Raw genomic sequence first — 13,107 nt, 5'->3', positions numbered from 1 at the left:
TTGACGCCTTATTATAGTCGTCTACAGTAGCTAAAAACTGTCATAAAAATATCGCGTTAATAATTAATGAGAATTCTGATGAGAAAATTCTTCAACTTTAAAACAAGCACAAAATGTTTTCGGTTCTTCTGGCTCATTTAAAAAAAATACACCTTGATGAAATAGTTTCTTCCTGGAATCTATACGGGCTGGGGGAAAATATATACTTTAATTAGTGTCCGCCCCCACCACCACACAATTAAGTGCCCTTCCCCCGATTTACAAAGGAAACTTGTCTGAAAAAATATTGGTTACAGACCTTCTTCAACTTAAAAAAATAAGAGTGAATTGTTTTCGGAAATTATAGCTCATTCTAAAACACCAAAATGTTGACGTCTTTGAGTACTAAGTTGTTTAAAAAATAAATCTGTAGTATTTGAGGTCAAACTAGTTTAATGGTAAATGTAAGAAACTATTTCAACTTAAAAATAAGAATAAATTGTTCTCGGTACTTAGATGTCATTGCGATACAGAAAGTATTGACGCCTTGGTGGTTTTCGAAGTTCTAATTAAAATTTAATGTAGTCATAAACTACTTCAACAAATAAAAATAAACTGTTCTTGGTTCTTTTGGCTCCTTGCGATACACAGTATATTGACCAGAGGCGTAGCGACCCTTCCCGGCGCCCGGGGACATACTTCCAATTTGGCGCCCCCTCGAGAGCAAATTTTCGATTTGCACCCCCCCCCCTCGAACTTTTCATTTGCACCCCCCCCCCTCAAACTTTCGATTTGCACCCCCCCCCTCGAACTTTTCATTTGCACCCCCCCTCAAACTTTCGATTTGCACCCCCCCCCTCGAACTTTTCATTTGCACCCCCCCTCAAACTTTCAATTTGGCGCCCCCCCCCCTAAGGTCGGCGCCCGGGGACATATGTCCCCCCCGCCCCCCCCCCCCCCCCCCCCTCGCTACGCTACTGGTATTGACGCCTTATGTAGTATTTAACATTTTAATTTAATGTTTATGGTAGTAATACTTCTATCTCATTGTGATGAAGAAAATAGTGACGCCTTATGTAATATTTAAACTTCGAAATATAATGCAGTAAGAAACTACTTCAACTTAAAAATAAGAATAAACTGTCCTCAGTACTTCTGTGTCATTGCAATACACCCAGTATTGGCGCCTTATGTAGTATTTGAAGTTCCAATTCTAATGTAGTAAAAAACTATTTTATCTTAAAAATAAGAATAAATTGTTCTTCGTACTTCGATGTCATTGCCATAAACAAAGTATTGACGCTTTATATAGTATTCCAAGTATTAATTGAACTTTAATGTAGTAATAAACTATTTCAACTTAAAAATAAGAATAAACTGTTCTCGGTACTTCTGGCTCATCTTAAAATACACCAGGGTGTTGACGCTGGAGAGGATGGTCTCAAACATGTAGGAGATACAGTAGCACAGGGTGGACACGTCGAAATGCCGGCCCCCGTAGCTCAACTCCGGCACGAAACTTATGGCTGCCAAAATGGCTGACTGGGGTAGTAAGCAAATGACGAACACGATAGAGATAGTGGACAGCATGACGACTGTCTTTTTCTCTTTGGTGGAGATGTTCGTGCTAGATTTGACCAGAGACTGACGCCATTTTGCCTGGCTTCTGAGTTTGACGGTGATGATACTTGTGCTGAGGATTATAATGAAAAACGTCGCGTAGGGCGCGACGAGATCGGTCATGATGTAGGAGATACTGAAAACAGTGTAAGGGTTTTGTCGGTATATTGCTGTGAGAATGGATCTGTTTTGCGCAGGGATGAACGCCCAGCCGAGATAGCTTATATAATACGGCGGGATTAAATCTAAAGTCGTTATAACACAAATTAGAGTGATGGTTATTATTGTTGTTTTGTTGGTGATGATGCTTTTAACCCTAAGCGGGCTGACGACACAGATACATCTTTCGAAAGACGCGAAAGCGGTTATAAAACCGCAGACGCGGATGAAGTAGTTGTGGGGGTAGACGGACACCATCAGGGAAAACCCCTGCGCGTCGACGGGAATTCCCGAAGAGAGGAACCAGGGGTTGATCATGATGTTGAGGACTTGCAAGCTGAGCAGCGCTCCCGTGTCGGTGACGGCCAGTGACGTCAGCGTGACGTTGACGCTGTCCTGGTAGCCCTGGCGGTAGAAGATGATGACGTTGACGACGTTGCCGAAGATGCCGAGGATGCCGGCCGCCACGCAGACGACCATGTTGAACACGAGGAAACATTCGAGGAACCACGGATCGATGAGAGGGGTGTAGGACTCCACTTCTAGAACCGTTGAGTTGGACTGGGAATCGTTCATGGCACCTCGACTGCCTGTGTCTCTGTTCATCTTAGGAAATTTTAAAAATGTCTTTAAAAAAATCGATATAGGATCACTCCTAAAAAACAACCATACTCGAGGCAGAGAAATATATTCACGGCAAAATAAACTAAAGAAAAACGAATCGTATCAGTTCATTGACTGGGTATCTGAAAAGTAACATCAAAATTGTTTATTATACAGCTGGTAAAATTATGTAGCCTGTATATCTTTCATTTATAATGTTTAAATGCTACTTTATACGTTTTTGAAAATGAAGCATTATACAAACTATTAACATAACGCCGTAGCTTGAAAATGCATTTATGCATAATATATTCATAATAATAATATAGTGCACTTTCAAAAAAAAATTACTTTAGGTATTGTAACGTTACGTTAATTGTGAATGTTAATCGAATGGTTAGAGCTACTGCAATTTAGGAAAGAGCTGAGACAATATAGTATTTAGGATAGCAATACCAAGAAATTCATACGTTATTTATGGCACTGAAAGAATATTTTAGACGTTGATGTCGTAAACAATTTGCATCAAATTCATCAACTGTTAAGAGAGCGATTTTATTTCTCCAGTAAAGTACAATCAATTTCCAGCGTGCACGTTATTTGTTGGTACTGCTAGTGCGGCTCGATATATTGATCAACCAGTCAGTTCCAGGTCTCGCGTCTCGCGAAGAAAACAGACTTTGTGACGCCACAGTGATTAGAAAAATTACATTATTTGATCAATACACTGTCAGATTATGGGATTTGTATGGAGATCGTACTTTGATCTTGGTTGACGTTAAGTTTTGAACAATCTGCGAATCGTAAAAAAAAAAGAATACTTTAATAAAGTTTAGGAATTTGTAAAACAAGAAAAGAACGTTTTTGCTTTTCAAGGTTTGAATACGGTCCAATTATTTTTTAAAGGAATAAATGATTTGCTATTTAATATGAAGTGTTCCATCACATAACACACTAAAGTTTATCATTTTATCGTATACATTTCATTTTTTATTTTTATTACTTAATTTTACGTTTTTTTTAAATTTTATGTGTATATATATATATATATATATATATATATATATATATATATATATATATATATATATATATATATATGTATATATATATATATATATATATATATATATATATATATATATATATATAGGCTACAATCATAAGGTATATATAAATCTAAATTAACTATTATTTCACGTACTAATTGATAACTTTTTATTTGAGATACAAAATCTTTGCGCATATACTAAGCGTTTCTTATTGATGTTATGTGATAACATTTACCGATAATACACGTGTAAAGTTAACATTCTTTACATATTTCACATACAATTCCTTGCCTAGATACTATACAAGTTAACCTATCTTAACGATACAAAGATCGCTTCACGAAGCAAGCTCTGTACATGCATATCTGCTTCTTAGATCTGTATGTCTAGAATAAGATAGAAACGACTGCTTTATCATAGACTTAAGTTTGGAACTTATAAACATGATGCCGTTATCAAAACCCGTTAAAAAATAAAATGTTATGTAGCCTTAACGCGAAGATTAAATCAATCTGCTATAGACAGTTACCTCCGTTCACCTTGTCCTATCTTATGCCTCGACTCCGCCAAGTGGCAAATTTACAACAAATTAATTCTCGTTTTATCGATCTTGATCAGAAAACAACAAAATAAACGCCGTGTTTACAAATATGTTTATCATCGTCGGTGGATATTTTAAATTATGTATTTATACAGTCTGACAAAGGTTATTGCCCCTGAAGAATTACCAACACAGCAATAGTATTGATGTTTCATTTACGAGTACTTTTTTCTTGAATACATTTCTGAAGTATAAATGGCATTAAGCGGTTGACATTAAAATAACCGAAAACAGTTTTCCATTACGTGGTTTTAGTGATAAAACCTATGCCAGATTATTTTAACTAGAAGTTATACCCGGGGAAAATATAATGAAACAACCACTGTTTACTAAACTTAATTCGAGTATAGATACATTACTCGATCGATCAATTGGGTTGAAATGCGTGTAGTCGTTGCTTCTTCGATTGCACAAAATTGATGTTTTTAGCTTTAGTCTCTTTGTGATTCCACAGGCGACTGACACGTACATTAAAATATTTCTTCGACGTGAATTATCGAACTCTTAATTTACAGAATATCTTTATTTATTATATTTATCTCAATTGCGTTGGTGAATTACGAATTCAACCTTGAAAAACAGATCGAAGTCTAAACTAATAAAATGTAGCGACATCGATCGATAACGATAATGATGCACTCGCATTTATCGAGTCTGTTTTCGTTACAGCCACTTTGTAAATTTGTCCATTTCATCTATGATATTTACATAGAGGAGCCTTTACCCATCCACCATTTATTACTAGCTTTTATTGATAGCTCTAAGGTTGTCTACTACACCCGACTTGTTTTTGTACTGCGCATTTTATTAAAACAATATTTTTTATTAAAATTGTTCTGTAAAAGTTAAGATTCCTCTTCAAACCGGGAGATTTATTGGGTAGAAATGTTGTTTCTTGAGCTCGGCATATATCGTCAGCATTTTACCCAGCCGCCTTTGCTTTCCCTAACATGAGGTACCCATCAAAGCTGGGTGGACGTGAGACTTTCGGATTAGCAAACTAGAGCTCTACCACTATTTCTATGTAGTAGATGTAAAATATCAAAGCTTACATTTAAGTCGTTCTTCATAGAAAGGTAAACTTCACATTTTTAATGCGTACAAATTATTATAAAACTATTTGTCTATCTTTTCTGTTATATAATTTAGCATATTTTTGCTGTTTATTGAGATAGTTAATTCGTTATGGTTGCTAAATAAATTATATATTTTTTTTTTACAGAAGCCTTAACGAATTAACAAATACAGTGTTCTTTAAAAGATTTAAACTATTTGTCTAATTCTTCCGCCTTACTCCCTCTCCCTGCACCCCCCTCCCCATATCCAATTTCATTATTTCAACAATACATTCTAAAACTATTTTTAATAGCAACGGTGAATACCTTCAATTATATCTCACCACTTAACCTTTCCAACATCTGCTGTAAAAATGTTGCTTAATGTAACTCAATAGTTTAAAACTAGGTGACATATTTCTATGTTTCCGTGACTCATACTCAACTATTTTAAAGTATTCTCAACAGTTAAATGTAACGTATCAATATGTCTTGCCCGTTAAATCCGACTTGATTCTTCATTACTTTCTAGTATACGATTGTATGTATTTAATTCTTTCTTTTTATAACAATCTGAATGGAAGCAATTGTTTAATTTTGAAGTTTTTTTCCATCTCCTAGTTGGGTCGCTGTCCCTATGTAAAGAGTCTCATGTGCCCTGAAGTTCGAACTCAGAGTTTTTCGAGTTAGTAATCTTACACAATCCCTCCCGACCAAAACAATCGCAAAAAATGTATACAATTGTATGTGTTATACAACGACAAGCCATCAGACGTAGCCCTCTATTTCTCTCTCTTTCTTTCTTGCTTTCTTTCTCTTTGGCCCTCTTTCTTTCTCTTTTACTCTCTTTCTGTCTTTTTATCCTCCTCTCTTTCTCTTTTTATCTCTCCAACCGCTTCATCTCTTCCGCTCTACACTCTAATTATTTCTATTTCTCTCTCGTTTACTCTCTCATTCTTTCTCGCTCTCTCTGTTTCTTTCTCTCTCTATCTCTTTTTTAATCTGTCTTTCTCTCCCCGCACGGGATAATAATCTAAAACTTCTCTCAACAAAAGAAGCCAAATGAAAGAACCGTGCGATATTATCGACATAAGTCCTAATCACCCCACCAAAGTTAAAACCACATTTAAATTAACATAAAATGTATTCTATTTTTTCCCCCAATTCTTGAATAACACCCTTTTTTTGGAAACTCACCATTCGTTCCAAAAACAGATCCAGTAGAATTCGACTTTTTGTTGATTTTTTTCTTAAATGATACCTTTGTAAACTTCGCTCTTAATTGAATTCAAGTTTTGCTACAGCTTCGTAATAAATATACCCGTAATGAAGCAGCTGCTACAATATGCAGTTGAATATGTGTATTTGTAAATGTGTATTTTTTCTTTTACACAGCGTTTGTTAGTGTCGTATTTCAAAGCTGTTTTGAATAACATACGACACATTTCTGATTGCTGTATTTTCGTTTGCCTTAGTATGAGAAACCGTGTTGTTTTACCAGGTGTTTAACTTAACTAACATTGTATTCCAGCTAGGTAGGCCCTACACCATTTCTGCGAATAAATGCTTTAGTGTAACTGTTTCAACGAAAAAACGATTTCCTTTATTATTTTAACTATGGTTCAAGATGTCGTTACTATTTGGCTGCATTGTTACTAAAATATACACACCCCTAAACGACGTCATTACTCGGAAACCCCACTCTGCACCCAAGAAAAATAAATTAATTGCGAATTTGAAATTTCGTTTAAAATTATTAAGTTGTCTCCCTTTTTACAAGGAAGGATCAATACTTAAAACAGATTACTAATAATATATTATATAGGAAGTGGCTATTAGGACCCGGGTCCCAATAGCGGCCGAGGCTATTGGGACCCGGGTCCTAATAGTTACTAATAGCCTCGGCCGCTATTGGGACCCGGCATTAAGTTCGTTAAGCACTTGCACAACCTGTATTAAAATTATACCTTTTATGTTTATTTGATTTTTCTTGTGGATTTGCTCGTATTTTGTTGTCTTTTATTGTAATTAGTTATGCGAATTAGCTAGCGTTAGTTCTTGTGTTGCTATTTCTAAATACCCTACATTTAGCTATATATAGAAAATCATTAAATACTTAGTAATTATCGTAAGACGTCGTGGTCAAGTGGAGAAGGCAGAAGCTCCCGAATTTCGATCAGTTACGGGATCGGAACCTTTCAAAGCTCTCGTTTTTGCGTGAAGTAAAGTGTTTTTATCTAAGTTTAACATTCCATTGAGTTGTTTGAATAGGCGTCTTTATTTAAAATTGTTTTTTTAAATAGATTAGATCTATATATTTTTTTTCTAGATTTAGGTTTTTAAACACGCCAATTATAAAAACATCATTGCTCCATTGATCGCCCGCTCGCGTTTTCTGGTCAGCGCAAGAAAAATACCGACATGGTGTCTGTGAGTTCACTTTGGTTTAGATGTGAACAGTGTAGCAAGACCATTGCTATGAGCTTGTCGAGATTTGTCGTCGTAGTTTTCCTCCCCCCCCCCTCTCCCAAACCAGAAAGAGGGAAAACGGATTTGGGGTCATTGTGAGTTCAAATGTTACGTATTGCTTCTATTAAAGCGTACTACAACGCATGCGAGATATTCGTGTTCAAGAAAACAGGCCCAGGAGTTGTAGTCTGCAGCCTATATCATATGAGCTATCTTATACAATTTTATATATATATATAAAATATAGAAGTTCATACCATAGGCCATAATTATATTATAGACCTAACGACACCCGCTCATCATAACATTTGTCAGTAATGATATCGGGTATTTAAAGCAAGATCTCTATATATCATTTAGAATTACAAGGAAAAAAATCACAACAGAGAAGATATATTCTGCATCTTAAAAGAATTTTTGTATAATTAAATTTTAATAATTCTATTGGCTGGTCCCAATAGCGGCCGAGGCTATTAGGACCCGGGTCCCAATAGCGGCCGTGGCTATTGGGACCCGGGTCCCAATAGATGCATCCTATTATATATGTTGTTTCTTTTATAAATTCTATATTTTGTGAATGAAAGCTTTAGTGTAAACGTTTCAACGCTTTCCTATATTATTATTAGAATAATTCAAGATGTCGTTAATATTTAGATGCATTCGTACAAAAAGTTATACACCTATAAACAAAGTCCCCCAATCATTCCCCGATCTCCACCCAAAAAAAAAGGAATTAATTGCGACGTTGAAATCCTTGGTTACTTTTAAAATTATTAAGTTGTCTCCCTTTTTAATAGAAGTCGATGTGTAAACTGTATTTCTAATCAATATATATATATATAATTCTCTACGTCGCCCAACCATTCGGGACAATATGCACGCACTCAGACTCTCTAGCCCTCCTCCCGTATGCTACGCCGCGCGTCGGCTCTTAATATATTAGGCCAGTGGCGTAGCGAGGTGGGGTGTCACCCGGTGCGGCACTTAATGGTGTCACCCCAGAGGCGTAGCGACCCTTCCCGGGGACAAACTTTCAAATTTTCGATTTGCACCCCCCCCCCCCCAAGTTTTCGATTTGCACCCCACCCCACCTCAAACTTTCGATTTGCACCCCCCCCCCTCATGTTTTTCTCTATATATTTTGCTTATTTTTGCCTTGGTGTCACCCCCCTAAATGGTGTCACCCGGTGCGGTCCGCACCCCCCGCCCCCCCCCCCCTCGTTACGCCCCTGTATTAGGCATTTTATAAATGCCTGTATGACGGACACCATAGAAGAGAGGGTTAAGTTGCTAAATCACCTAATAACAGTAGCCATTTGAATACATTTGCATCTGATCATATGAAATTTATCCTATGGTTTGGTAGTGAAAAATCAACATCGGACTGATATATGCCAATTATTTATATTGAGTTAAAAATTTTATGCACCTTGAGTTTTGAAAACGAACGTTTAATCCTTAATTCTGTAAGGATGTAAAGAATTAATTACGCACCATCATGAGAGTAAAATCAAAACACACTCGCACAAATACACGCACACATGTATAATATACACAAGCACATACACGCGAACACAAAGTTTATAATGTAAAAACTACAAACTCTGGAATTAAAATACTCATGAAAATATTTAATTTTATTCTTTCATGATCGAAAACAATTATATAATTCTCAAAGGTATAATATTAAGTTTGAAAACTCTCAAGCAAAGAGCGCGTCAACTGCTAGCATTGAACCCCATCTAGAAAGAAACAAAAAAAAATGTTTAAGTTTTGGTACAAAATAGAATGCATCAAAATTGGAAGTAAGGGGCAGGGTATAGGACTGCGTGGTTGGGAGATAGAGCTCTCGACTGCTAGCCCGAGGTACACGAGTTCGGATCTAGATCTGGACTTTTACAGGACGTCACAGAGTCCATCCAGTACCTGACTCACGAGAGCTAAGGCATCTGGGCATAGTGCTGATCACACCATACTTTCTTATGTTGTGGTCAAGAAACATGTAAACTCTATAGGGCTTGTGTCCACCGTCTCGAAATCTACTTGCTGGCAAGTACTACAACGAGAAGTTGTGACCTACTTACAAGCCCTATTTCACCTATCTTACGGGTTGTTAGGATTGAAAGAGGAGGTTTACATCTGTAGCGTAGCGAGGGGGGTGGGGGCGGCGCCAAAATAGGTTGGAAAAATAAATTGAAAGGTTGAGAGGGGTGCAAATCGAAATGTTGAGGGGGGGGGGGGTGTAAATCAAAATCTTGAGGGGGGGGGGTGCAAATCGAAAAGTTTGTCCCCAGGCGCTACGCCTCTGCTTTACATTCAACTTATTTTTTCAACAACCTATTCAAAAAATACTGATAAAATACACAAGTATATAGAATAAAATAGTGTTACATATTTGCTTGCTTTTTCTTATAGATTATATTGTATACTTTAAAATTTTATTTTCTCAAATATAAATTGAATCTGTGCGCTTTCTATATATTGCTTAATGTTTTAGAAAGAAAGTGAAATAAATTTACGCCCAGAATTATAAAATATGAATCTAAATAAAGACTGTGTGTAATTTACTTCCATTTCAAAGAGTCAGACACCCACGAGAGCCGAGTGGTCTCATGGACATTCTGCAGACTAAATTACTTCCGAATGTAAGTAGTAATTTAAGTTGTAACGAAAAAAAATATAGAAAATATTTTACGTATATAACTCTCACTTCTCAGCTTTTCCGGTTATGCTAGAGTCTTACAAAGTAGATAATGACTAAAGGTGTGTTGTTGACGGTTATTAAGTTCAATTTCATTAAGGAGAATTAAAATATTTTACGAAAAGGAAGACGACTTCTAAGTTTTAACGCTTATGCGAGTTCTAGTGTCCTAATATTTATATATATATATATATATATATATATATATATATATATATATATATATATATATATATATATATATATATATATATATATATATATATATATAATGACTAAAAAGTGTACTTAACGGTTATAAATTTAAATTTCATTAAGGAATATGGAAAAAAAAACATTACACATAGAACTCGGACTTCTCCGCTTTTCCGTTCTTGTTGGTGTCGATCTTTTTCAGCACAGCCGCGCTGTCGACAGCGTTGAGCTTTTGATCCTTGTTGCTGTCGCAGGCTTTGAACATGGCCGTGGAGTAGGCGGCGTATTCAGGCAGTAAGTCTTTGATCAACTTACTGAACTCTTTCTGTACGATGTTGCCGTCTTTGTCCGCATCCCATTGCTGTTCAATATAAAATGATTACTCATCGTATTTACTGTAGGTTTATATACGACTGGGTTAACGATAAGGCAAAATAAAACCTAAACGAAGACACAAAAAGACAACATAAAAAAAAAACTGCTGAAGACAATAATTTAGTCAAGGATGTTGGAATGAAATGTTTTGAAATTAATGTTTTTGACGTGTTTTCTTAGCCAAGTGGTAATACAGAAAAATAGAACAAAAGGAAGGGTTCGGCGGAAAAACTCATGGTTGTTGAACCGAAAGGTTACGAGCTCGAACCCCTTGCCAGATAGCTTGGGACAGCAACCCTATAGGAGAGACAAGTTAAAAGTAAAAAAAAACTGCGGCCTTGTAGTTTGTTCTTGGTCGAACATAGGCTATGGAAGCAAATCCAGAAAGAAAATCATGCTGAAATCGAAGTCAAAGACTTATTTGGGAAAATAAAGTTCACACGTATTGGTTAATTGTGTTGGAGGGAATCCCTTCCACACCAGAATTATAAACGAAAAAGAAACAAGAAGAGAACCAAACAAGACACAAACTAAATAAATGCGAAGCTAAATGTGTATATGTTATTTGACAAACCTTGGCGTAGTTTAAAATTTCAACATCAGTTAAGGTGGAATCTTTGTTTTTGTCGGCATCACTAAAGCTGTCGGCCATGGCCAAGGCTGGTAGGAGGACGAGGATCCAAACAGGAGACATGGTGCTGGGGTTCAAACCTGGCGGACTTAAACGTGAAACCGTGTGTATAAGTTTTACAATTAGTCTGACATTCAGGTACTTAAACATGAAATCTTGTGTATAAGTTTTACAATTAGTCTGACATTCGGGGACATAAACATGAAACCGTGTGTATAAGTTTTACAATTAGTCTGACATTCAGGGACATAAACATGAAACCGTGTGTATAAGTTTTACATTTAGTCTGACATTCGGGGACTTAAACATGAAATCGTGTGTATAAGTTTGTTTCTTATATTCTAAACTCTAGTGTTATATATAGATGTTTTTTTTTTTGTTAACGTATAGTTCAGCGTGTTGTATTATCGTATACAATTGCTTTGCAACTACACTGAAGTTAACTAGATTTTTTTATATTAGAATATATTACAATGTAAACTTTACACAACCAAACACAGAAATTAAAAAACGCATGGATACAGTTAAATTGTAACAATACTCACGAAATTTACCTTCGAAAATAAGTTCTTCGGTAAATGCGGTAAAATTAGCTTGTGTTACCACGAGTTTTATCCACATTTAAATTTTAATGATGTAAATTAATGTATACTTGGACAAACGACAAGAGCTGTTATGTAAAATATTGGACAAATGTTTGAAGTAGTTCTACTTATACAAAAATTGTATGAAGTAGGAAATACACGAACAAGAAAATACATAGTTTTTTTGCAAGCGAGACAGTTTGTTTACAATTTATTTATTTATTCAATATTAACAATGTTTCGCAACCATCGTTTCAAGTACCATTTTAGAAACATAACATATTGATTGACAAATTTTCAACCACGTATTGCATAGTATTTAAGTTTAAACTGCCGACATCAACATTTTTCTACCGAGTCCTTCCTGTACTACTGACCCATTCATGCATATTTTAACACAAATTGTCAATTGATACTTCTTAGATCTTCCTTTATTGAATACTCAACTAACATACGCCTACAAAAATGAAAAGTGTCTACTCGACGAAAACCAAACAATATTTGTTAATATGTTAATGAAGACTTTTGTATCTGTTAGCATATGTTTTGTAAACTAGGAAGATCTGGTTTAGCGGTAGAATATATGATTGAAAACCGTTAGTCTCCAGTTTAGTACCTCATGTTCGTTAGTATAACCAGCTCGGATGAATTTTTATCGATGAGTCAAGGGGTCATCCATAAATGACGTCACACTCGTAGGGGGGAGGGGGATCCGTAATTTTGTAACGATGTGTGATGAGGGGGAGGGGGGGGGGGGTTCAGCTGTAACGTCGTCACATTTTTGCATTATAAAAAAGCAGTGTTAGAAAACGAATTTTAGACGTTATTTCGCGTTTTAGATAATTGTTTGAATAAATTGTAATAGTTTAGACAAGATTTTGGAAAAAATATCGATGTTTAAAAAAAAATTCAACTGCAATTTTGAGGGGGTTGTAGGTTGGGGTGTGACGTCATTTTAGGGCGGTGTGCGCCTGGCTTATTGTGACGACGTGTGACGGAGGGGAGGGGGAGAGGTAAAAATCGTCAAAAAAAGCGTGACGTCATTTATGGATGACCCCCAAGGCCTTATAGTGTTAAAAATTG

At 36.0% G+C, this 13,107-nt stretch overlaps 2 protein-coding genes across 2 annotated transcripts; both read right to left on the bottom strand.

Moving 5' to 3' along the window:
• Positions 1 to 1,329: 1,329 nt before the first annotated feature.
• LOC131954933 (uncharacterized) lies at positions 1,330 to 2,364 on the bottom strand. The gene has a single exon (XM_059318783.1). The coding sequence runs from the start codon at positions 2,362 to 2,364 to the stop codon at positions 1,330 to 1,332; it is 1,035 nt and encodes a 344-aa protein (XP_059174766.1).
• A 6,792-nt stretch (positions 2,365 to 9,156) lies between these two features.
• LOC131954939 (uncharacterized) lies at positions 9,157 to 12,019 on the bottom strand. The gene is made up of 4 exons (XM_059318789.1): positions 11,995 to 12,019; positions 11,384 to 11,528; positions 10,581 to 10,795; positions 9,157 to 9,280 (listed from the first exon to the last, which is right to left on the bottom strand). Exons 2-4 carry the CDS (start codon positions 11,501 to 11,503, stop codon positions 9,241 to 9,243), a joined length of 375 nt encoding a protein of 124 aa, XP_059174772.1. The 5' UTR covers positions 11,504 to 11,528; positions 11,995 to 12,019; the 3' UTR covers positions 9,157 to 9,240.
• Positions 12,020 to 13,107: the final 1,088 nt, after the last annotated feature.

This window comes from Physella acuta, unplaced genomic scaffold, assembly GCF_028476545.2.
Source record: "Physella acuta isolate Inbredline_101_S28 unplaced genomic scaffold, ASM2847654v3 ptg001041l, whole genome shotgun sequence".
In the NCBI taxonomy this organism is placed as follows: domain Eukaryota; kingdom Metazoa; phylum Mollusca; class Gastropoda; family Physidae; genus Physella; species Physella acuta.
Note: the sequence above shows the minus strand (reverse complement) of the source record. Positions and strands in the feature narration are given on the sequence as shown.

Excerpts from the sequence above, each read along its gene's own strand:
- LOC131954933 (XM_059318783.1), bottom strand. The coding sequence starts at position 2,364 with ATGAACAGAGACACAGGCAGTCGAGGTGCCATGAACGATTCCCAGTCC.
- LOC131954939 (XM_059318789.1), bottom strand. The coding sequence starts at position 11,503 with ATGTCTCCTGTTTGGATCCTCGTCCTCCTACCAGCCTTGGCCATGGCC. Across the intron at positions 10,796-11,383 it reads AAATTTTAAACTACGCCAAG|CAATGGGATGCGGACAAAGA; the intron begins GTTTGTCAAATA and ends TATATTGAACAG. Across the intron at positions 9,281-10,580 it reads GAGAAGTCCGAGTTCTATGT|ATGGGGTTCAATGCTAGCAG; the intron begins GTAATGTTTTTT and ends GTTTCTTTCTAG.